Here is a 22,973-nt window from a genome sequence, read left to right as displayed (position 1 = left end):
AATAAAAAAATTTAAATTTTTTTTAATTTTTTAATTTCAAAAAATAAGCATCAATATGATAATAAATGGTCTCATAATTTCGATAGACAGAAAATTCTTGAAAATTAAATTCTTTTTATTAGTAAATGACCCCAATTTAAAATAATTACTGTGTTTTGTCATCATTAATCCTTTAAAAAAAAGTAAAATTATCATAAATTAACCTTTTTTTGCTTATTTACTCCCATTAAATGTAAAAGAAACATTTAAGTATGAATAGTTTATAACATTGAAATGTATATAAATATATTGATAAAATAAAAAGAGTAATTAAGTAAGTAAATATTCAAAATGTAAATATAAAATTTATCTTTCTTTAATAGAATTAAAATAAAACTTTAAACCGACTATAAAATATATAATGTCATGTCATATTTAATCTATCTTGGTTGATAAATTTGCTGGTGGTGTGATGTAATATAACTTGATTATTTGGACCTTCAATTTTATCCAAATTTATTGGTAAACATGAAAACTTTATGAATTTTTAATGTTTACACTATAATATGATATATATATTTATATAATTTAATAATAAATAAAATAAAATTTTATTTAATTTTTATTGAATTGATTGAATGCGTAGGTAAAATATTAAAATTAACTTGATCTATTTTTTAAACGAATTTACATTTTTAACTAAATTTATTTAATGAGTTTAACACTTTAGTAAAACTTTTTCAAAGATCAAGTAAACCTTTGAAATTGGACTCACTAGCTTAGGTCTACCCCATTGAATGACAACAAAAAAAAAAAGTAATGATTTCACGAGCAAATAACACCACACATTTATGATTTTTATACATATTATATTTTTATTCGTATTTTTTAAAACTTAATTTTTAATCGATCTTTTAAAAATATTTTAAATTCATCGATTGTCATCAATAATCATTAAAATATAATGTACTTTTCTACCTCCACATCATGTGAAAAAAATGGGTCTATTTGATTTTTAAATTGAAATTTATACTACTTGGACATCACCTAATACCAACGTGATATATTTCATTGAACTTCTTAATTTGAAATAATTTTAAAAAAATTGTAAATCTAAATTTTAAATTGTAAATATTGTAAAGAAATATAAATGATTGATGATTTTACTAATAATTTCATATTGCAGGCGGCAACTTGAAATTATTGATTTTAATGGACGGCGTTTTATTGAAAAAACACTAAAATGTTTTTATTTAATATAAATTTCACTGAATATATATATATGCTAAAATGTTTTTACCATAAAAAAAAAAGAAGTGTGGTTGAGGCAATCTAAAGTATGCCCTGGATTTCATTGCGTCACAAACAAACCCTGCACTCCCTACTTACAAAAGCCACGAGCAAATTTTTTTTTTATCTTTCAGTAACACTAGCATGATACTTGCGTGCTATCGAGTTTTTTTTTTTTTTTTGCTGCAAGATTAATATAATTAAAAAATAAATAAATATGAAAGAAAATAAATAAATTGACATATTATGTGAATATCTCTATTAATATTATTTTTTAATAAAATTGATACAATTAAAAAAATTAAAAACAAAATAAAAAAAAATAGTTATCATATCGAGTGTGGGATTGAAATCGATCGATACAAAGTGTTTCAACTACCTACTGGCTTTTCTTTTTTTTTCTTTTTGCAAATTTGTGCTATACAAAAAAAAAAAAAAAAAAGATATCGTGTGGACATTTTAATTGAATTTTTTTATAATAAATTTATCTAAATAAAAAATAAAAAAATAAAAAAGAGTAAAAGAGTTTAAAGAAAAAAATATAAATACGACAACATATTAAATAAGGGTTAAATAATAATTAAAATAAATAAAATTTATATAATAAATAAATGGATTACATTTTAATTATGTATAAATATAATATTTTTATTATATTAAAATATTAAATAATAATTTTATTAATATAATATAGTGAACTAAATAATTATTAAATTAAAAAAATAACGAAAAAATATAATATATATTTTGTAATAATTAGATCAAATGGATCCCAATTTTTAAATTAAATATTTTAAAATATTAATCAAATAAAAAAAGTAAAAAAAAGAAATTTTAAATAAAGAAAAAAATCAAATAATTTGACAAGTGATGTACTTTTAATATCGAGTGGATCACAAAAATATAAAATATAAATAATTATTTACTAAATATATCAAAAAATAAAAATTAGAAAATATAAAAAATATAAAAAAATGTGTCATACCCTTATGAGCATTTGGTTCAAGAAATTTTGAAATTTTTTTCTGAAATGTTATTGTTGAATATTCAAATTTCTACATTTGATTTGTGATATATGATTCTTAGAGTAATTTTAAATTTTTAATAATATCCAAAATCTCAAAAGCTCATTTGTTATTGTGGTTTTTTAAGATTTAAAAAAAAAATTTATTTTATCCCGTATTTGACTTGAATAAATTCTTTTTATTTTACTCATTTGAAAATTTGTAATCAAATACTTTTTTTACAAACAATTGAATTATAAACAAATATCATAAATACTGCACTTGTTGGAAGATTTAATTTAGTATTTTAGTTTTTTTAATGTTCAATACAACGTTTATGAAACTAAATGTAGTAATTGTGATTATTTTTATCTTTAAATTTGTTTTTTCTTTCTAATAATACATTTTAAAGTGTTAAAAGTAATAATTATGATTATTTTATTACATTTTTTGAATAAATATACAATATCTAACAATATTTTAACTTTTTTTTATCTATTTTATCACTTGAATATCACGTTTTATAGGTTTTAAATGCAATATTTTTGTTATTTATTGTTTTTTTAATAAAAATATAGTATTTGGTAATTTAACAATTTTTAAAAATTTTTCACTCTATATTTAAAAACTTTGAAATGTTATATTTATTATTATTTATTGTGTTTTAATGAAGGAAACGCAGTATTTGATGTTGACTAAGTCTCATTTGCTCTGCGATTCTCTACCACTTTTGCTCCGCCTTAAGTCTCATTATCTTGTCAGGCTTTTTGTCAACACGCCTTTAGCCTCTGCTGTTGTGGTGAACTTTTCAAGTCCCATTGCAGTAGAGGCAGCTCATCCGTACACATGCTGTTTGGGTTGCATGGTTGGCAAGGAATAGCATAGGTTAACTTTTTAGATGCCACCATGCACATTTTTTGAACTTTTTAAGCTACTTTCGTTAAACCATAAGTCAAATTGTCAGACCTAAAAAATTGGATACTATCATAAAATTTCGTTTTCCATTAAATTTAATTATTATATTTTTTAAAGGATAAATACAATAATTAATCATTATAATTTATTTAAAATAATTAAATATTATATTTTTTAAGATAAATGTAGTAGTTGTACAATGTATTTTTTAAAATTAATGAATTATTATATATTTTTAAAGTTAAACATAATTATTTTTTTTATTTTTTAAAGATACGTATATAATTGATCATTACAAGAAATTAACAAAGTAATTGATGACTATTTTTTTTTTAAATAATTGGTCAGTGGAATATTATGTTTTATGATTTAAAATATTATATTTGTCAATTATTTTTATTTGATAAATTATTATATTTATTATATAGTAAATAATATTATAATAAAAATACACAATTAAGTAATATTAGATTTTCTTCAATTAAATACAAAAATCTAAAAATAAAATGTAAAAAGAAAATTACATTTCTCCCTAAAATCACAATTTTTCTTTCAAAATCTAAAATTTTGTAAATTAAATGTCTTTTTGGTATCTAATGAATTCCACTCAGACAAAAAATTAAATACTTTAAAAAATAAAGAAAATAAAGGAAAACTTGATATCAAAAGGGTAAAAAATAAAAAATCATTAAAAATATTTATTAAATATATAAAAAAAGTTAAAAGCACAAAAACAAAAAAATAAAAAATAGTAATAAAAAAAAAAAAAACTAAAAAACCAAAAATCTTAAAAAATAAAAAATTGTAACACGTGAACTATCAGTTCAATAAATGACCGAAATTTAAATAAAATATTATTATTATTATTATTATTAGATAAATGTTTGCGAGTTGCAAGTACCCAATTTAAAAAAAAACAAAAAATAGAAATAAAATATTTTTTCTGTCTTATTTTTTATTATTTTTTTAGAATGTCCTAAAATTATATCATTTTTAATATATAAAACTCTTATTTTTTATATTTTAAAATTATTTTTTTATAAAATTTTTTACTTTTTGATATTAAAACTAAGGAAACTTTAATTTAATTTTTTGTAATTTTAATATTAAATATATTAAAATGAAAGGATTTTTTTTTTAAAATTTTGTGAAAATTAATAAAACCTACTCAATACGAGACGAGGGAATAAATACAAAAAACCAAAAAGAAAAGATAAAGTGACAAAAGCTCAAAAATACCCTTGACAATTTTGAAAAATGTTAGAATGCCAGACTTGATAATTAAAAAGAAGGAAAAATTGATGGTGGCCCAAGAACTAAAACGTTATAGCGGTCAGCATTTACGGATCTGTCTTTCCCTATTCAATTTTCTTTAACCGAGGAGGAGAAGCCTCAGAGATACAGTGTCGGTGGTCCTCAAAATCATTGACCCACATAGAAGCCATGGACTCCAAGTCTCAACAACCAGGTCTGTTTTTTCTTGTTTATTTTTTCAAATATTTTTCCTTTTCATAAAAACGTTATTAATTTGTTAGGGTTTATCATCATGTTTTGACCGATCGATTCGATATAGAATTGTTGGTTTTTCGTTCTCGGTGCGCTTTTTGTTTAGTTGTTTCTGCTTGGTTGTGATTTGATTAAGGAAATTAAGAATCAATCAAGTTTATGTTCCAGAATTTGGGCTTTTTTACGGATTTTGTGTCTGTTTTGGGGATTGTTTATGATATAATTAAGTCAAGGAAATAAAGGATAATGAACTTGCATTGGGTGTTAAAAATTTTAAATATTTGAAATTGATTTTTTTTTTATTTTGTTTTTGTTTTGATTGTAATTGATATTATGTAAATGCAGCTACCGGTGGCTCTCCTAAACCATGGGAACAAGCTGGGGGCTCATCTAGTTCTGGACCCTTTAAGCCACCATCGCCTGGCAGCACCAGTGATGCGGTTAAGGCATCCGGAACAGCAAGACCAGATGAAATTGTTTCCTCTGCAGATAGAACTACAGTCGTAAATAGAAACGCTGTTGGTAGGCCTGTACCTAGCAGGCCTTGGGAGCAACAGAATTACGGGGGCACTTATGGAGGTAGAGGTTTAATTCATCTACTATAATTCAAACGGTTACTTATTGTAGAGCTTGTCTAAGTTTGGTGTTTGATGCAGGTTATGGTTCTGGTTTAAACTACAACTCAGGGTATGGTTCTGGAATGTATGGTTCATCATACGGTGGATTAGGGTCTTATGGTGGTGGATTGTATGGCAATGGCATGTATAGAGGAGGTTATGGTGGTCTATATGGGAACTCTGGAATGTATGGTGGTGGTCTCGGTGGCTTTGGGGGTCCAATGGGTGGTTATGGGATGGGCATGGGTCCATATGGTGAGCAAGATCCAAATAATCCATATGGTGCTCCATCATCCCCACCAGGTTTTTGGATATCCTTCCTCCGTGTGGTAATTCCTTTCTCATCTTATAATTGAATTATTTTTATCTGATTCCATGCAAATAATGCCATCTGTTGCTTAAAATGTCCAATCCTTAACTGTAATGGCAGCCCATCACCGTAGCTATGGTTGTGGTTATGAAGACTGAATAATTTTAATATCTTACAAGTGCAAGAGATAGCTTTTATCCTGACTGAATGTTATATTTGATAAGAAGGAACTTTGAATCTTCCTTTTTGTCCTTTGCTCTAGTTCTTGAGCTCAAAATATGCTCTACACTCTACAGGAAATGTTCCTGTATTTCATATTTTTACAGTCCATCTTCTAGAGTACTAAAACATGATACATGGAGGGGGAAGTTTTGGTTGGATTTTTTTTTTTCTCTTGGGGGCGGGGCTTGGAGTTGGCTTATTGGGGGTTGCTTTGGAGCTTGCATGGAGGGTATGTCCAAGTCGAGTTGTTTTTTTAACTGTAAAATGTCAGAAACACTTAATGAACTGCTATTTATCCCTAAATTTTTTTCGTAGACCATTTATATCTTTGATAAGGAGCTAATTACCGCAACTTTATTACATCTTATTTGGGTGAGAAGGAGTATCCATACTAAAAAAGAAGACAATATCCTTTCAGATTGGGAAGCTAGTTGTTGCATGATGAAATTTTGTGACTCTATCCCTTTGTGTTAATTTTACTTTCTTCAAGCCTCATTCTTTCACTTTGTCATATGATAATTGCTTCCTTCACTGATTGCAGATGCAAGGTGTTGTTAACTTCTTTGGCCGGATATCTATTCTGATAGACCAGAATACACAGGCATTCCACATGTTTATGTCTGCTCTTCTTCAGGTGTTGTTTTCTTTATTTTTATCTTCCCATTTGTCCAAATTTGATATGGTGCCATTAAATTGTCATTTCTTTTCATAAAGTAATAGTTCAATCAAGGAATAATGTGTTGTTGTAGGTGAAATTCATAACATGTTGAGTCATGTCATCATTATTTGCAGCTTTTCGATCGCACAGGATTATTGTATGGAGAATTAGCTAGATTTGTGTTAAGACTGCTGGGAATCAAAACGAAACCCCGAAAGATCAATCAACAGGGACCTGATGGTCTGCCAGGACCCCAGAACGCTCGTGGGAATCAAAACTATATTGAGGGGCCGAAGGCTGCTGCAAGTGGTGCATGGGACAATGTATGGGGTGAAAATGCTAGCAGTTAATTTGGAACCTCAATTTCCATCCTGCAGTTCCCTGTAAATTGACCAGAAATTGGAAAAGGCTTGTCGGAGCATAGATGAAACAAATACTCGCACCTGTTGATGAAGGCTAGGCGGTGCTCCTCCCAAGAATATGGCCAAAGCTTTTCTGCATGGTTTGAATGTACCAAGTACTCCCATAGTGTTAAAAAGATGAGACATAATATGGTGATTTTTTTTTTTTCAAAAAGAACAAACGTTGACTGTTTTTGGCTATCCTTACCTTTTTAATAAAAGTGAAAAGCTATATATATTTGATTTTTGCAACCTGTAAAGCTAAGAAAGGAGGAATCTCATCATCCCAACATATCATGCTATGCTACCAACGGAAAAACTTGTTCCATAGGTGTCATTGACCCCATCACATGCTATCACTGTCTGGCCTCACATGTCCGAAGAAAGACTTCATTCTAGGTGCAAGAGTGACGTAAATCCACAATCCGCACTATTCTGTTATTTGCAATCGCAACAGCTTTCAATGACGTAAAAACATACATATGTTCTAGACAACAACTTGGTTGGTCATTAACTCCCTTCTCCCACGGAATATCAGGACACACTGATTAAAAAGAAAATGAGTAGAATAAGCAAACACAATCTTCAAAATCCACATAAAATGCAGGTAGGGCATACAATGCAACTAAATGACTTATGTCAGAGGTGTCCTTATCAATTAAGACTAAAATTTGCCTCTAGTTGACTGGTGCACATGCATCAATAGCTTTTGGTGCCAAATCAGATGGTAAATCTCTTAATCATCATATTCTAGGCTGTCCCAATCAGGACCTACAGACATTATTTCTCCATGTTGAAAAAAATAAATAAAAGAAGAAAAATAATAATAAAATTTTTCAGTTTTGAAACGTAAAAATAATTTTTAAAAGTAATTATATTTTAAAAATATAATAAAATTTTAATTTTTTAATTAAAAATAAAAAATATTATAATAAAAAATTTTTTTATAACGAATGAATAGATATAAATTTTTATTTAAATGATTATAATTTTTTATATATTATGATTTTTATAAATAATAATTTATTTAAATTTAAATAATTATATTTATTTACCGTATAATAATTATTTATATTTAAATATAATTATTTAAAATATAAATAAAATTAATATAAAAATTAATTTTATTAATTAATATTTAAAATTTTCTATCTAAGATGCATAACATTTTAAACCGAAGATCTCAACGTTGCATCGATACAACTTAAACAACTCCACTGCTGTTTCGATATCCTACAATTTCGATTCATCGACAAAATAGAGAACCGTTTGCAGCCATCTCTCAGAGCCTGCAATCCTCGATCACATAAATGTCGGCAGCGATTCACATGAAGTTTCTCTAGGTTGTGGCAGTTTAACCTAATGGAAGCCCAGCCTGAAAACCTAACCTCATGCATGACACAATGCCAGGTTCCACTCTTGAAGTTGTGGACACCCCTTTGAAAGTGCAACAATAGAAGCATTGCCACAGTTCTACACATTCGAAGACTAGGGATTTTAAGCTTTGCCGCAAATCCATCCCCAATTGCTGCCAATCTATCTCTACAGTTCAAGCAACTTAAACCAGCAACGTTTAAAAACTTAAGCCCACCTCCACTAACAATTGCCATTATTCCCTCCGGTTCAAGATTACAAAATTCAGCATCTACGTAAACCAGAGTTGATGAACAACCTCTTAAGACAACACCACTTACACCCCCGCAATTAGACATCTTAATTGCTCCAAGCTGACATCATCCTTGAGAAAGACCTCTCAACCCAGAGTCTAAAATATGTGGGCAATAAGGAAGATTCACATGACTCAAAGCCAAGCATCTGTTGGCTAAAGCTTCTAACCCAGCATCAGTAACATTGCATCGATAAAGACTAATGATAGTTAAGGTTGGACAACATTACCAACCAGGGAAAGCCCATAATCAATAATTCCAAAACAGCAATCTAGAGATAGGGTTTGCAATCTGAACCATAGGATTTCAAGCAGGATAGGCATGAATCAGGTAGCTCTATGCAACCAGAAAGGGATAAATACTCTAAATGCTGAAAACGGGTGAGAATCCTGCAAAGATGGAATGAGTTGATGTCAATACAGCTCTGAGGTAATGAGAAAAGGCCAATAAAACTGGAAGAACATGGATATTGTAAGGATCGACTATTCAAGTTTTGAATATTAAGCCAGCGGCGGCAAGTCAGGCCAAATGATTCACGGTCAGCACTTCAGTCAAGATAATTGAAAATAAAAGAGAGGCAATCATCAGGTAGGAGAATGATGGAAGTAACACCGTCCATTAAAGGCTCTCCCATGTCAACCTTGTTAACACTCTTCTGAGGGCTGTAGAGCTCGGATCTTTATAGCAAACTTTTTATAAGCAGCACTAGATGAGTTGGGAGAGTCAAAACCACAAAAAGCAGGCACATCTCCATATCCATAGCCCATATGAACCCCACATTTACGACAAAGGAGTTTAGTTTTTGAACAATTACGGCCCCGACAGACAGGAAAGCAATGTACCTCATCGACCTGTGTGAATCTACTAAGATCAACAGATAGAAAGGAGATAAAAACTTTCTTTATGGATTTGTGATATTCGGAGCCTATGCCAGAGGTGATTCGATTGGAAGATGTCAAGTTCAAAGGGTATCCACAAGACCCACAACTGCAAGAAATAATCATGAAATACACAGGAAAGAAAGATCAATAAATTCTACTACAAAGCATTGCCAAAATGATGGGGAAAGGGTCAATTATCGACCTTCTATCTCAAATGATGATGTGCAAAGCCTTTTAATCATGTAACGAGATTTAGCTATCTCCATTAAGCCTACCACACAGGATCAACCGATCAAGCAACATGCCAGGAGGGGAAACAATTGCCAATTGATGAATATACTTGCATAAACCAAAGTATCATAATTTTCCATTGACTCCAAACCCCAATTACTTCACTTCATACCATGTTTAAAACAATGCTTCAGCCCGTCAATAACTAAACACCACTTAAAGATCAAAATTAAGAGTTCCAAAGAAACTGTTTTCATAGAATTCTTGAAGATTATAACTTAACATTCAAAGCAAGAAAGAACATACTTCTGCCTGGTAAAATGCCATGATTTCTAGCCTTTTAGCTGAAAACCCAGACGACCCAGAAACAAAAAATTGCCATTAAGCAATACGAAAAGAGTGGAAAGGGATTTGAAAGGTCAAATACCTGTCAGAGACGTCAGCTTGGAACATCCTCTTTGAAGATCAGGGAAACAAAAAGGATCCCATTTTTCATAAGATAGATTGTGCAACGTCAGAATCGTTAATATGTGGCGTTGTCGTTGAAAAAATTGGTCGGGGCGGCCAATGAGATCGAGAAGATTGAGGCTTGGTACAGAGTACAGAGTACAGATACAGGAAGAGCTGGGGTTTGTCCTTTTCAATGTTGGAGAAGCAGTTTTCAGTTTGTGTCGAGTATTGACTTTGGAGGTACGTTTAGGATCTTTTCTTAATTAGTCCGTTTCTTTCATGGTAAAAAGATAAAAACAACCAATTTGATCGCGAAAAGTTACCTCAAATTTCATGAAAATTTAATTCTATTAAAAAAATTAAAAAGTATTTTAAATATAATATATAAATTAATATGATAAACAAAAATATATAATAGCATTTTATTTTTTAAAGTTTAATCTTTTTTTAATTTAATATTTTATAATATTTCTCTTGTGAATTAATTTTTTGCATTTTTTATTAAAATAATCATAAATATGAGTGACAACAGTCGATCACGATTTTGTCTTTGGCCTAGAAAACCCGTCAGAGGAGCGGAAGCCAAATCTTTAATGACTAAAATTGAAACATTGAAAATTCAAATTAAAACAAGTAAATTTGAAGCTCGTTTTTGGAAAAAAAAAAAAAAGAAAAATTAAAGCATTTAATTATTGAGGAAAAATATTTCATTTTTAATACATTCATTATATGCATATAACATGTAAGTATTTTATTAATAAATAAAACAAAATTACTAATTTGAATGCTAATAACACCCAGAATATTTGCCTACTAGAAGAAAAAATTTCAAACCAGACCTTTAACACGTGTCAAAGCCCAAGAGAGGTTGCACCAAAAATCTATAACCCATTAATTAAAAAACCAAACTTGTAATGAAAATCAATCGTCACCGTTGATTTACTCCTATAAAACACACGCTAGGGCTTTAGTATTTCAGCTCTCCCCTCGCAAAGCCTCAGAATTCGGCTGCAAACCTTGAGCACAAAGTCATGGTAACGCTCACTTTCTGCAGAATCGTATTTGCTCTTTTTTTTTTCCTTTTTAATCTCATTTGTATGATTATTTATCTTGGCTTATTTCGATTCGAAATATCATTGTGTATAATATTTAGCTTCTGTTTTTAACGTCAGATCTCTGTTTTATTCTTCGTTTTTGATTGCTTAAAACTTTTATGAAAACATGAAAGAACTGAACCATGGATTCGTCTTTTAACGTTATTACGATTTTGTTTGAGAAAAGAATCAATCGAATGATTTAACTCTTCTTTTTCTTTTTGTTTAATATATTTAAATATATTTTAAGCAGTGTCTATTTTTATTTGGAAACTCGAAGATATTATTTGGTTTAACTAATTTCAAGTTTAATTTGGATTTTCATTCTATTTTTAATTCATTTTTTGGTGAATTGATAAGAAAAAGTAAGATGACCTGATAATTGAAATCAGCAGCAAGAAATTAAAGTTGTGAATTCTTTTTATTGAAAAAAATTTAGGCAATGTTTCGTTGTTAGTTTTGCTATTTCCTTTTTGCTTCCTTGTCTTATCGAACTACTGATTATTATTTTTTTGTTCTGACATAATGTAAAATGTGTTTGAATGTGAAAAGCATGGAAGTGGAGTAGTTGACAATTTTATAGGTTTATTTGCATTTGAGATGTTCATCATAGATGCTGCCTGGGTTTTCTGAGTTGGTTGGTTTTATGTTATAGGTTTACGTTAAAGCTCAAAAGTCTAAGGCTTATTTCAAGAGATTTCAAGTTAAGTTCAAGAGAAGGCGAGGTATGATAATGATGCCTATCCTTAATGGTGCCATGCGATTCTATTACTTGCTTTGTTGAGGTTTTAATAATTGTTTAAATCTTGTAGAGGGCAAGACGGACTATCGGGCCAGGACTCGTCTTATCAATCAAGACAAGAACAAGTACAACACCCCGAAATATCGATTGGTTGCACGATTTGTATCCAAATTTCGGAGTTACTGGCTTTTGTTTTACTCATTGTCATTTGGTTTATGCTGTGTAAAAAGAAGCAATTGTTTATGTTATTTCTAGTGAATACTTTGTTTGGTTAGTTAGATGGTTTGTTGAGGGTACTCAATTAAGACGTTATAAGATTTTATATAGGCAATTAAATGGGCTAAAATACCTTGATTCTTCTTTCGTCCATGACATGATATTTATGTTCTTTATTTTCCTATTGGGTATTAATACCAACATTTTGGGCTAGTTAATATTTTAACCTTAACACATTTATTAGACCAACAAGGATATTATTGCACAAATTGTATATGCTAGTATTTCTGGTGATATGGTTCTTGCAGCAGCTTATGGACATGAGCTTCCTTGCTATGGACTTGAAGTTGGCCTTACAAATTATGCTGCAGGTGTGTGATTTACTTTTTTAAATGTTAAAATGGTCTTTTCTCCCTCCTTTGATATGGTATCTCTTTTAATGATGCTCTGAACACAGCTTATTGTGTTGGACTCCTTTTGGCTCGCCGAGTTCTGAAACAGCTGGAAATGGATGCTGACTATGAGGGAAATGTTGAGGTAGGTGTCATGCTCTTTAAGATTTGAAAAAATGTTTAGTTTACATGTTTTATTGTAGATTGATGATAAGCATGTGGAAATAATGTTTTTCATTTGCTTACAGGCAACTGGGGAGGACTTCAGTGTTGAACCAGCAGAGAGCAGGAGGCCTTTCCGTGCTCTACTTGATGTTGGTCTTGTCAGAACAACCACTGGTAACCGTGTTTTTGGTGTTCTCAAGGTATAGTGGAACTGCTTTTTATATATTTCTCTTTAGCATTCATTTAAGCATGCATGTATCTATGTACCTAAGCACGGTAGTTTTTGAGTTTATGCTGTTAATTTCTGCAAGTGAGGGAAATAGTTGTATGTATTGGGGCAAAAATTTTATATGATAAAATTTACTAACTTTATGCTGCAATTTTTTTTTTTTTGTTTTTCTTTTATTTTACAGCTGGGCTATCTTGGCTGCCCACTTTTAGCTGTAGAACATCATTCTTAAATATCTTTTAGGTTTCATTTTTCCACCTATATTATCTTTCCAATCAGGTTTAATGCATGTATTCTTTCCATTCCTTTTTAGGGAGCTTTGGATGGCGGAGTTGATATTCCTCACAGTGACAAGAGGTTCGCCGGATTTAACAAGGACAGTAAGCAACTTGATCCTGAAGTTCACCGCAAATACATTTACGGTGGGCATGTTGCTGCATACATGAGGGTAAGATTTAGTTTTTACAGAGTGGTAGAAGAGAGTAATAATGGTGTTCAAGCTCTCTATGGCTTTTTTTGGGAGAGGTTGTGAGAAAGGTGCTGAAGGCTGTTACTAGGTTTTAATTTGGACAAAGTTTCATTTGTTATCCGTTTGTAAGTCTCTCACTTTGTCAAGTTGACAGACTTTGATGGAAGATGAGCCAGAGAAGTACCAGACTCACTTCAGTGAGTACATAAAGAGAGGCATCGAGCCTGACAGCTTTGAGGGAATGTACAAGAAGGTTCATGCTGCTATTCGTGCAGATCCAGATGCAAAGAAATCTGAGAAGGAACCTCCCAAGGAGCACAAGAGGTATACCTTCTTTCTCTTTCACGTGAGGCAATTTATTTGTAAACATAGTTCAGAAATCCAATTAAACAGGCATTGCCGGCTGAACTAATTAGCTTGAAACAAAATTTGTTATTAGTCCCTGCGTGTTCATATGAATTTTGGTTTTTAAGAATTTCAAGTCTGATATAATGTCGTTCTGCACTAAAGGTACAACCTGAAGAAACTGTCTTATGAGGAAAGGAAGGCCAAGTTGATTGATAGATTGAAAGCTCTCAATTCTGCCGCTGGAGTTGAAAATGATTCTGATGAGGATGATGATTAAGCTGCGGGAGTTGGTGTTGATGCTAAGGATGATGAACATGCTGAGTGGACCCAGCCTTAAAATTTTAGAATTTTGCTTGTTTATTAGGGATGAGAAACTAGCCTTTTTGCCTGCGGATCTTTTGTTTATGTGGGATTGCTTTTTCAGTTATTTGGTACTTTTCATTACTATGTAACCGTGTCAAAATCTTCACTTGGATTACCTTCCAACAGTCTGTTGACATCTTAAAATATCGGTTGGTTACTTTATTTAAAATGGATCAAGAGGACATTTGAAATCAATATATAATATGTGTTGAATATATAATGAGTGTTGGATGTATAAGATTATGATAAAATAAAGTAATATTATAAATTAAATAAAATTAAATAAAATTATTTTATTTTATATTTGATGTATAAAAAAGTTAAAATAAGATAATTTTATTTATTAGATAAGGTTTTTTTAATTTATTTAATTTAAAATAATAATATAAAATTTAAAAGTATAATAAAATATATAAATTTGATTTATAAATTAAAAATAATTTTTGGTAGGATTTAATCATTTTATTTCAAAAAGATGATTAATTTATTTTGGTAATTTTATTTTTTTTAGATATAAATTAAATATGATATAAAATTATTATTATTTTATTTATCATTTTATACATTAAATATGATTAATCATTTTTATAATTTTATTTTTTTAAATATAAATTAAATATGATATAAAATTATTATTATCGTATTTTATTTATCATTTTATACATCAAATATTATTTTAATATTTGTAACATTATGGTGACACTTGGCCATTAGCCTCATTTATAACGTGGCCGTGGAGGATGGTCCAAAGAAACCAAAATATGAGAAAACATGACTCCATTAACTAAAAATAGTAGCAACCGGTTACTCCTCAAGAACACCGAACATTTTTGCTCTCAGCTGTCGAGAAACCGAGTTCACCTACATTCAAGACGAAAAGAGACACAAGATCAAACTTGCACAAGAAATCAGGATTATAATGCATTCATAACATCAAGATAATTAGTTCAATACTTAATCATCCAAATTCCAATTTTAATCCAATTGTACATTCAAGACTACCCAAAACAAGAAGGTTCTCATCTCAGTTTGCTAAAACATTCTCTGCCAATTTTTTTCATAAAGTTATCTACAATGACAAATTTGGAACATGGGTATTGGGTAATGTTTTCACAGCATTAACAGACCTACTCATTATCTTCTGGATCAAAATCTCTAATCTTCACATCAGCATCTTCACCATACTGAATGCAGTTGTCAATTTGAGCCAAAACATATTGTATGCTGTAATAAAATAGAACATGATACCATTATCAATGATAAAACAACAACATAAATTGTTAAACAGAATAACCACTCAAGCATAGTCTAATCCCTGAAAGAGAAAGTATCCAAGAACTTTGCGTTCTTTACAAATCGTTATGGGTTCTAAGACATCCAACATACAAAAATATAGTTCTCAAAAGCTAAGCCACCATCTTAGCCTTTTACTTCCTTTTCATTTAAAACTTAAATTATTAAAGAACTAAGTTGGCCTATTTGCGACTCTATCAGGAAAGCTAGAGATTAAAGTGTTGCACCTAAGAGAGTGCGATCAGATCAAATCTCATGTACAAGAGTGTAATCCACCCACTAAACACCAGCGACACACAAACAAGCACAGAGAGAGAGAGAGAGAGAGAGAGAGAGAGAGTGTGTACCTTCTTTCCTTCCTCAAGTCAAGGGGAATAAAGCTCACCATGCTATATTCATCCACCTAACATTCAAAGAAACAATAATGTGACAAGTACAACATGATATAACAAATCCAACCAATTTTAAGACTTCATAAGAATTGCGTAAATGTAAAGAATACAATACAAAGAGTGCAAATACATATAGATTTCATATCAAGGAACAGATCAAACAACCAAATGGTGAAAATACCCCTTAACTGAGAAAATTAAACCTTGCTACGAGGAAAACTATGTTTGATATATTCACTCAACTATAAACTAAATCAAGTGACTTTAAGGGTCCTTACCAAAACAAAACAGGCACATTTATGGTGTGATCATAGAATAATTGAAAAGAGAATCTTCTAAGTGTTCCGAGAGTATAAGATATTGTTGAAGATAACCAAAAAAAAAAAAAACATAAAATATCAAACCCCTTTCTGAATTACTAGGCCAATATGAAAAAACAATTCGTGTCCCCGGTCCTCCCCCACCCCACCCCAAAAAAAAAGCTCCAAATAACCAACGGACAGTAGATATTGGATCCTGAATAACCAAGTATCTCACCAGTTCAATCAAAGACTTATTTAGCTTTTTAAACTGAGGAGCCATCCGTTCATTCAGCTCTGACAGCAGATGTTGAGGCTCTGGATCCAAGTAACTATGAACAACAAAGACATTGGTTAAAGAAAAGAAAAAGAAAACAATGAAAGAAAATAAATGGAATGCATGTTGGAGAAGAGCTAGTGAAAGATAGAAATGCTCACTTTTCGACATCCCTCTTGTTTGTTACAAGGTCCATTTTGGAGAGGATATTAACATGTGGTAATTCAAGCTGGACAATTGCAGAAAGTGATGCCATGCATCCACTTATGTACTTAGTAACATCCGTGATAAACTGACACAAATAAAATTTTAGAGATCGTAAATGCACATAATCAATGATAAAGGCATGCCAACTAAATTTGAATAGGAGACAAGGATGTTGGAAGATGCAGAGCTTAGACAAACCTGGGAATCAAGCAAGTATACAGCACACACATTAAAATTTTTATGCTTCAAGTGCTCCACAAAGTTACGGAGCACTGGTACATGTGAAAAGAGTTCTATTTGGCCTATAAAATAATCGAAGGTTAGCAAAATTTATCCCCATTTGTAGTATAGTTCAACAGATAATATACCACATCAGACAGCCTAGTTCAGTAACACAACACCCAAAGTGTATATCCCTGCCAAAATAAAAGGCAATGAACTTAACAATAATTTTCCAGCTTTTACTTACCGATAATACTACATACTCATCCAAACAAGAATAGATACCTGGGCAATCAAACACCAGATAGTCATCATCCAAGTAATTGTCCAATTCTTCAGTCAGCCAATCATCCAGATTTTCTTCAAGATGTCTAGTTGGAGATTAAGGTTTACATTTTTGCTCCCAAAATCTAACTAAGAAGGAATAAACATGCAGCTATTCATAAAATAAAATACAAAGCTCAGAGCTGTGGCATAAATTAGTCAGCTAAAAACAACACAAATATTCAGAGCATTTAAACACTTCAGCACAAGCAATAATTCAAATTGATACAACGATGTAACAGCATTCAGATAACCATAAAAACAATCAAGATAATTCAAAATGCAGAAAAATGAAAATTCAATTTATAGAGCAAGACCAGAATAAAGGAAAGGATACTCCATGCAGTATATAAGGCCACCATTCGGACCCAATCCAAGCTCCTCCATAACATCGTCCAAACTTATGAGCTCTCTTATATCTACAAACAAACAAAACTAGTTGCAACAAAACCAGAGAAAAAGATAAAACCAATGAGAAACATTAAAGCAAAAGGTTGATTACCCATGGCTACTGGATAGTCAAAATTTTCTGCTGCAGGATCTAGGTTCACAATATGTATTGACCGTCCAAGGGTTTCACAATGCTGGTACAGGCTAGAGCAGTAGGTTGACTGATTCCGAAACCAAGAATAGTCATTTTAGTATACATTGCGATGCACATAAAAACTCATTGGCTAAGTGGACTGAAAACAACAATAGTCATTTTTATTTTTTCCCTTACACAAAAGAAACCAGAAAACCCGGGAAAGATAGAATTCATTTCAAACCCATTAATAGAATAGTTGATAGACTAACTCACCTTTCCACTGCCTGCAGGACCAATAACTAGTTGTGCATAGCCCATGATAGCTTTTTCCACTTGTCAAACTGCTTCACTAACTCAGAACGAACAGATGGAATTGAAGATTCGCAATGATGCAAGAACTGCAACAGTAATATATGCAGTACACCACACACCGATAGCGAACAACAAATTCAAGAAATCAGAGTGGCCCATAAACAGTGGTGAGAGAGAGACACAACATTAGATAACCTGATTTATCAATATCAAAGAAAAAACTGGAATTATATTTTAATTACAGTATGCATTAAAGCATGAGGAAAGCAATCCCACCAAGCAAAGAGGAAAATCCCATCCTCATCTTTAAATATTGATAAAAATGTAGATAAAACCATAAAAACATGAATTGGATAGAGGAATTAACATATTCCTTTAATTTTCTCTGGAGTTCTCCGCAACGGCTACAAATGCTGCAATTGGTATTTAAACCCTGAATACTATAACAACTGAAACCAGCTTCATCCAGTTTATTATATGTAGAAAATTTGTGCATTAACACTAAGCGAACAAAACAAAAAAAACCCATAACTGACAACTCATAAGCTGAATTTCTTCATATAAAAATTTTAATCATTGAAGAACAGCAACATAATCGAAATAAGCAAGACATGCAAATAGTTTCCCAAAAAGGAACAAAAAAAAAAAAAAAAAGAAGAGAAAAGAAAAACATTATTAAGGTGAAAATCAATAGATCAATAGATTACCTGAAGCCCTGAATGTGATTTTCCACTGAGAATGGGGATTGAAAGGGAAGCCTATAAAGGAGAAGACTCCGAAGACCAGGCTTGAAACGCACTCAATGTATATTTTTACACATAATAGATAAATAAATATTTAGGCTTTACGACTTTGCCTTCACTCCACTCGGTGGTTGACTGGTTGTATAATACACCAGAGTACCAAACGACAACGTTTGGCAAAACACCAAAACACTTCTTTTTTTTGTGGGTTCTGTCCCAATTTCCTTGTGACTCTCCTTCAAAATCTTGGATTTTCAATTTTCTTTTGCTGATTTTGGATGATTATTTCGAATGCAGGGAGATTACTGAAAAAAAAAATGCTTCCTTTATTTTTATCTGAGCCAAATTGGGGTGATGAACGGGGAGATAATGAAGTTACCCATCAAATAATATTGCTTTTAAATCAACTGGGTTCAGTTATTTGGTCACTGATGATCGCTGGAGGTCGTTCTGAGGCTCGACTATGGCTTTGCAATGCCGTTTCGAACATAAGCTTTATCTCTCCTCACCAACAGAAAGAGATTTTTTGTGAAGTTGTTGACATCCAAGCCAACAAGGAGGGGTTTAGCGTGTCAACTCTTGCAATTGGTTTTTGAGAAGAGGCCAAGAAAAGCTGGTTCTATCTTGGCCAAGAAAAGTTACTTGCTTGAAATTTTTCAAAGGCTAGTTGGTTTTCCTTTTGTTTTTTGTTTTTTGTTTTTTTTTTTGCGTTTTGTTTGGTATGTTTTGTGTGATTTTTGTTGCACTGTTATTTTCCTTAAAGGTAATTTTCTATCTGCGGAATGTAAAAGAAATAAGTACTCCTTGTTTTAGATTAGTCTAAGTACTATTTAGATTTTTTGTCTTGAATGACTGAACTTTTGTTTCTCTCAATTGCAGTACTGATTTTTGTAAAGCATTCGACTGAAATTTAAAGGCTGAGTTACTGTAAATTTTATGGTTTTTCCAAGTTGGTTCTTTTTTGCGGTTTGATTAGAATATTTTGTGTGACTTTGTTGCAGTCTATGTCCTTTGTGAAATTGAATTTCGTTCTGTAGAATGCAATGTAATTGGTAGCTCAATCCTAGTTCTTTAAGCTCCACATATACTTAGTTTTAATTTTTATGGTCCTCTGATTATGCTAATAATGGATGAATCATGCAGGGAACCCAAAGCAAACAATGCAGTGGTTCTCTCATTTTGGAGATGGTGGTGGATCGGAACACAAGAAAGGTGCAAAGGCGTTGTCTCAATTTGCATTTGTAAATAGGGATATCTGTTGGGAGGGGCTTGAATGGAAGGGAAAACATGGGCAATCACCTGCAATGGTTGCCACAAAGTCTCATTACTTTCTTGACTTAGATGTCCAACGAACAGTGGAAAATTTCCTTGAAATGTGCCTGAATTTTGGTCGTCCAGTGAGTTTGCTGAATCACTAAACGATGGTGAGATTCTATTCATGGTTACGAAGTTCTTTGTGGAACTTTTTGTTGATTTGATGTATAAGGAGGATTTAAGAGATCTATGGGACGTCATAACTGATTTTCTTAAGGAGTAATCATTCTCATCATTTTGTCATCAACTTCTTATCTCTCTTGAAGAGGTTGAATTCTGCATTTTTCTGGAATTGCTTCGTAGATATATCAATCCAAGGATGGAACCTGAGGATTTCGGTAACCCATCTTACCTCCTGGAGTTTATAATTTTTAAGTGTGGTGATTCTGAAACTTTTGATAAGCTACTTCTGTTAAATGCTGTTATCAATCAAAGGAGACAGCTTCTTCAGCTTGTACATGATGAAGAGTGTCAGGATAAAAATGAGCAAGTCAAAGATATTGTATCGCAGATGTGCAAAACCTCCACTAATGCCTATACTTTGACTTCAATCCTCAAAGAATGTATCAAAACAAACCCATAGAAGCAATGAAATTGTTGGGGCTTTATTCTTGGGTTATCTATTACAGATTATCAAAGGAATGCCAGACATTTGGATCCTGGGAATCTTTATCTCTGAGTAATGGGATAAGTTTCTGCAAATCTGATAAATATTCTATACTTCGTCATGAAGGCTCTGTAGAAGAAAGTGAGTCTGAAGCAGATGATAGAGCATCAATTAGGTATAGGAAGAAAAAGAAAAGCAGAAAGAAGAGAAAAAGGGACTTTGATCATGATGATAGCTATGACAATAGTTTGCTGGATTTTGATACTTGGTTGGGGTTACAATCTGGCAGTGGAAGTTGGTTGCTATCTATTGATGATTTTTCTACATCATGGACTAATGTGAGTTCATTACCCTTATCTTCTATATGTATTCAATTGTTAAACTTTTCATTGCAGTGGAAAGTGGTTGCAACTTTGCTTTTGAAATTGTCCGTGTTCTACTTCTTTCATCTGGTGAGGAATGTTCGTGACATGCTGAGATATTCTAGGATATATCAAGTTTAGACTGCAAATGCTATGTAAAGAAGTGTTTATCGTTCCTACCACATGAACCCAAAATGAATAACAAGGAAGAAAGAAGGAACATAGGTCCGTTTGCTTTTTTTTTTCCTTCTAATATGTATACAATATGTCTAGTCTTTCCCCTAATGAGTAGAATAGTTACTATTATTAGCATTATTATTCAATGCTGAGAATAGTCATTTTAGTTATGAAGTAGGAAAGTCATTTTAGTTATGAAGTTCCCAGTAACATTCCGCGTTGGTGTTTCACTTTCTTTGCTACTGTTTTTGAGGTGTGAGGTAAATTAGAATTTCATACTTCTTTGCTCCCTTCACATTAGATAAAAGAACTAGTAGAAACTGTGTAAGAAACCATAATCTAGGAAAAGTGGATGTTTATTGCTTTGTCATTTTTTTTTTTTTTAAAGGGAAAGTAGAACATTTAATATAGAGGGGCAATAGTATTTTCAAGCCGTCATTTTCATTCTTGTCTTTTTTTTTTTTTTGTTTGTTATTGAACCTTGTTGTCCCATCCTGTGGCTTTCTGATCATATCATTATAATGATTGCAGGCAGATTTACCAGAGCACCTTTCAAATTACTGCTTGTCTACATGGATGAAGTTACTTGTTTCCAAATCAATTAATGTGGCTAATGCTTGGTAGGGAAGCAATTGCCTTCTTTGTTTTGTAATATTTTGATCTGGACGCTTATAGATGTGTGCCTTTAAACCAGACAGATATCACTTTGCCTGTCTAAAACCCTGTTTGGGAGGATGGAGTGGTGCAGTGGGAGGGGTTCCCCACCGCACTGGTCCCCCAATTTTTCAGTGGACTCATATCATGCTCCGAATCGGCACTCAACCAATGATCTTTAATATAAGTACAAAAGCAGGAGAGCACAATCAGGTTTTAGTATTGATGGTTATTTCTATATAAAATTTTTTCAGATGGTTGGCAAGTTTGTTGATTTGAAGATGGAACCCTTCAGCTGATGGCTAGATTGTTGAGGTTTCAACTGATAAAGAAATTGTACAATATATGGTGCGTTTGCATTTTATTGAGCTACAAATTTATCTTGGGTTCAACTTTAACATTTGACGACTTTATTGGCTGATTCGGAAACTTTTGTTGACTAATTTTGATTTTGATCCGCAGGCTGGTTTAACAACAGTGAGGTTCCTTAAAAGGTATCATGTAAAGCCTTATTTCTTCCTTCAAAGTTGTACACGTCCAGGCTTTTGGTGATTCGCAAATACCTAGAATTTTGGTTGAATGATCTCAAACAAGCTATAGCAAGACAATAAAAATTATTCATTTTACTTGAGTATTTTTCTTGTGTATTGGAGAAGGATAGCAAAGTAACAGAAATAAGATAGGAGGAATTCATGTTCTCATGGGGAGCTTTGTGAAATACTTGACTTGAGCAGTATCTTTGTTCTAAAGATCATCGAGAAACACTTGCATTTCCTTTTTGATGTTGTTCCTCAACTAGGGATCCTAAAGCTTTTACTAATGTTTGATATGGAGATCTCATTTTCACCATGTCAATGCATGCCTACCATGGTTCTTTTACAGCCCCCAGAAATAGGGAAAATCTCTTTCTGATCTACATCTTTCCAGGGGATATCTATGCTTGAATAATGCTGTCGTAGACTCAGCAACTTCGTTTATACAGCACAAGCAGTTTAACTAAATCATGCAAAAGCGGTTGCAGAAAAATCCAATTAAGTCCTGGGGATTCATAGTTTGAACGGAACTTGGGAAGAAGTGTTGCTATAATTCTGATCATAAAAGATATAGCATCCACT

At 31.7% G+C, this 22,973-nt stretch overlaps 3 protein-coding genes and 3 pseudogenes across 10 annotated transcripts; 3 read left to right on the top strand and 3 right to left on the bottom strand.

Moving 5' to 3' along the window:
* Positions 1-4,477: 4,477 nt before the first annotated feature.
* LOC111314470 (peroxisomal membrane protein 13-like) lies at positions 4,478-7,154 on the top strand. Its single transcript, XM_022915870.2, has 5 exons — positions 4,478-4,656; positions 5,040-5,273; positions 5,351-5,640; positions 6,385-6,477; positions 6,636-7,154. The coding sequence occupies exons 1-5, from the start codon at positions 4,632-4,634 to the stop codon at positions 6,849-6,851; spliced, it is 858 nt and encodes a 285-aa protein (XP_022771605.2). The 5' UTR covers positions 4,478-4,631; the 3' UTR covers positions 6,852-7,154.
* A 143-nt stretch (positions 7,155-7,297) lies between these two features.
* Positions 7,298-10,363, bottom strand: LOC111313507 (F-box/LRR-repeat protein 12 pseudogene; annotated as a pseudogene). Its single transcript, XR_016332380.1, has 3 exons — positions 10,109-10,363; positions 8,078-9,556; positions 7,298-7,446 (listed from the first exon to the last, which is right to left on the bottom strand). The product of XR_016332380.1 is annotated as an F-box/LRR-repeat protein 12 pseudogene (transcript).
* On the bottom strand, positions 9,214-9,821 carry LOC111313508 (uncharacterized protein At4g08330, chloroplastic pseudogene; annotated as a pseudogene).
* Positions 10,364-11,871: 1,508 nt separating the features above from the next.
* LOC111314469 (large ribosomal subunit protein uL18-like) lies at positions 11,872-14,344 on the top strand. Its single transcript, XM_089752409.1, has 8 exons — positions 11,872-11,950; positions 12,038-12,129; positions 12,428-12,554; positions 12,641-12,720; positions 12,824-12,940; positions 13,283-13,417; positions 13,593-13,762; positions 13,949-14,344. The coding sequence occupies exons 3-8, from the start codon at positions 12,479-12,481 to the stop codon at positions 14,061-14,063; spliced, it is 693 nt and encodes a 230-aa protein (XP_089608535.1). The 5' UTR covers positions 11,872-11,950; positions 12,038-12,129; positions 12,428-12,478; the 3' UTR covers positions 14,064-14,344.
* Positions 14,345-14,768: 424 nt separating this feature from the next.
* Positions 14,769-19,387, bottom strand: LOC111314468 (GPN-loop GTPase 3-like). 6 transcript variants are annotated; one of them, XM_022915865.2, is made up of 11 exons: positions 18,709-18,856; positions 17,963-18,196; positions 17,666-17,774; positions 17,501-17,582; positions 17,125-17,210; positions 16,816-16,919; positions 16,572-16,702; positions 16,372-16,465; positions 15,790-15,845; positions 15,277-15,373; positions 14,769-15,010 (listed from the first exon to the last, which is right to left on the bottom strand). In XM_022915865.2, exons 2-10 carry the CDS (start codon positions 18,005-18,007, stop codon positions 15,277-15,279), a joined length of 804 nt encoding a protein of 267 aa, XP_022771600.1. In that variant the 5' UTR covers positions 18,008-18,196; positions 18,709-18,856; the 3' UTR covers positions 14,769-15,010. The 6 variants fall into 6 exon arrangements, with proteins under 6 accessions (XP_022771600.1, XP_089608266.1, XP_022771602.1 ...); XM_089752140.1 differs by having other exon boundaries at positions 15,281-15,373; XM_022915867.2 differs by having other exon boundaries at positions 17,963-18,087; positions 18,709-18,844.
* Positions 19,023-22,868, top strand: LOC149512175 (uncharacterized; annotated as a pseudogene). Its single transcript, XR_016332323.1, has 4 exons — positions 19,023-19,414; positions 19,888-21,003; positions 21,736-22,206; positions 22,321-22,868. The product of XR_016332323.1 is annotated as an uncharacterized LOC149512175 (transcript).
* Positions 22,869-22,973: the final 105 nt, after the last annotated feature.

Source organism: Durio zibethinus, chromosome 23, assembly GCF_047325235.1.
Source record: "Durio zibethinus cultivar Kanyao isolate XHJ-2024 chromosome 23, ASM4732523v1, whole genome shotgun sequence".
Lineage (NCBI taxonomy): Eukaryota > Viridiplantae > Streptophyta > Magnoliopsida > Malvales > Malvaceae > Durio > Durio zibethinus.
The sequence above is the reverse complement of the archived record's forward strand: the minus strand, read 5'-3'. Positions and strand labels throughout refer to the sequence as shown.

Coding starts and splice junctions, on each gene's coding strand:
- LOC111314469 (XM_089752409.1), top strand. CDS start 12,479: ATGGTTCTTGCAGCAGCTTATGGACATGAGCTTCCTTGCTATGGACTT. Junction 13,418..13,592: donor ATGTTGCTGCATACATGAGG/GTAAGATTTAGT, acceptor TCAAGTTGACAG/ACTTTGATGGAAGATGAGCC. Junction 13,763..13,948: donor CCTCCCAAGGAGCACAAGAG/GTATACCTTCTT, acceptor TCTGCACTAAAG/GTACAACCTGAAGAAACTGT.
- LOC111314468 (XM_022915866.2), bottom strand. CDS start 18,007: ATGGGCTATGCACAACTAGTTATTGGTCCTGCAGGCAGTGGAAAG. Junction 17,211..17,500: donor GGCCTTATATACTGCATGGA/GTATCCTTTCCT, acceptor ATCTCCAACTAG/ACATCTTGAAGAAAATCTGG. Junction 16,466..16,571: donor AACAAGAGGGATGTCGAAAA/GTGAGCATTTCT, acceptor TGTTGTTCATAG/TTACTTGGATCCAGAGCCTC.
- LOC111314470 (XM_022915870.2), top strand. CDS start 4,632: ATGGACTCCAAGTCTCAACAACCAG. Junction 4,657..5,039: donor CTCCAAGTCTCAACAACCAG/GTCTGTTTTTTC, acceptor ATGTAAATGCAG/CTACCGGTGGCTCTCCTAAA. Junction 6,478..6,635: donor TTATGTCTGCTCTTCTTCAG/GTGTTGTTTTCT, acceptor CATTATTTGCAG/CTTTTCGATCGCACAGGATT.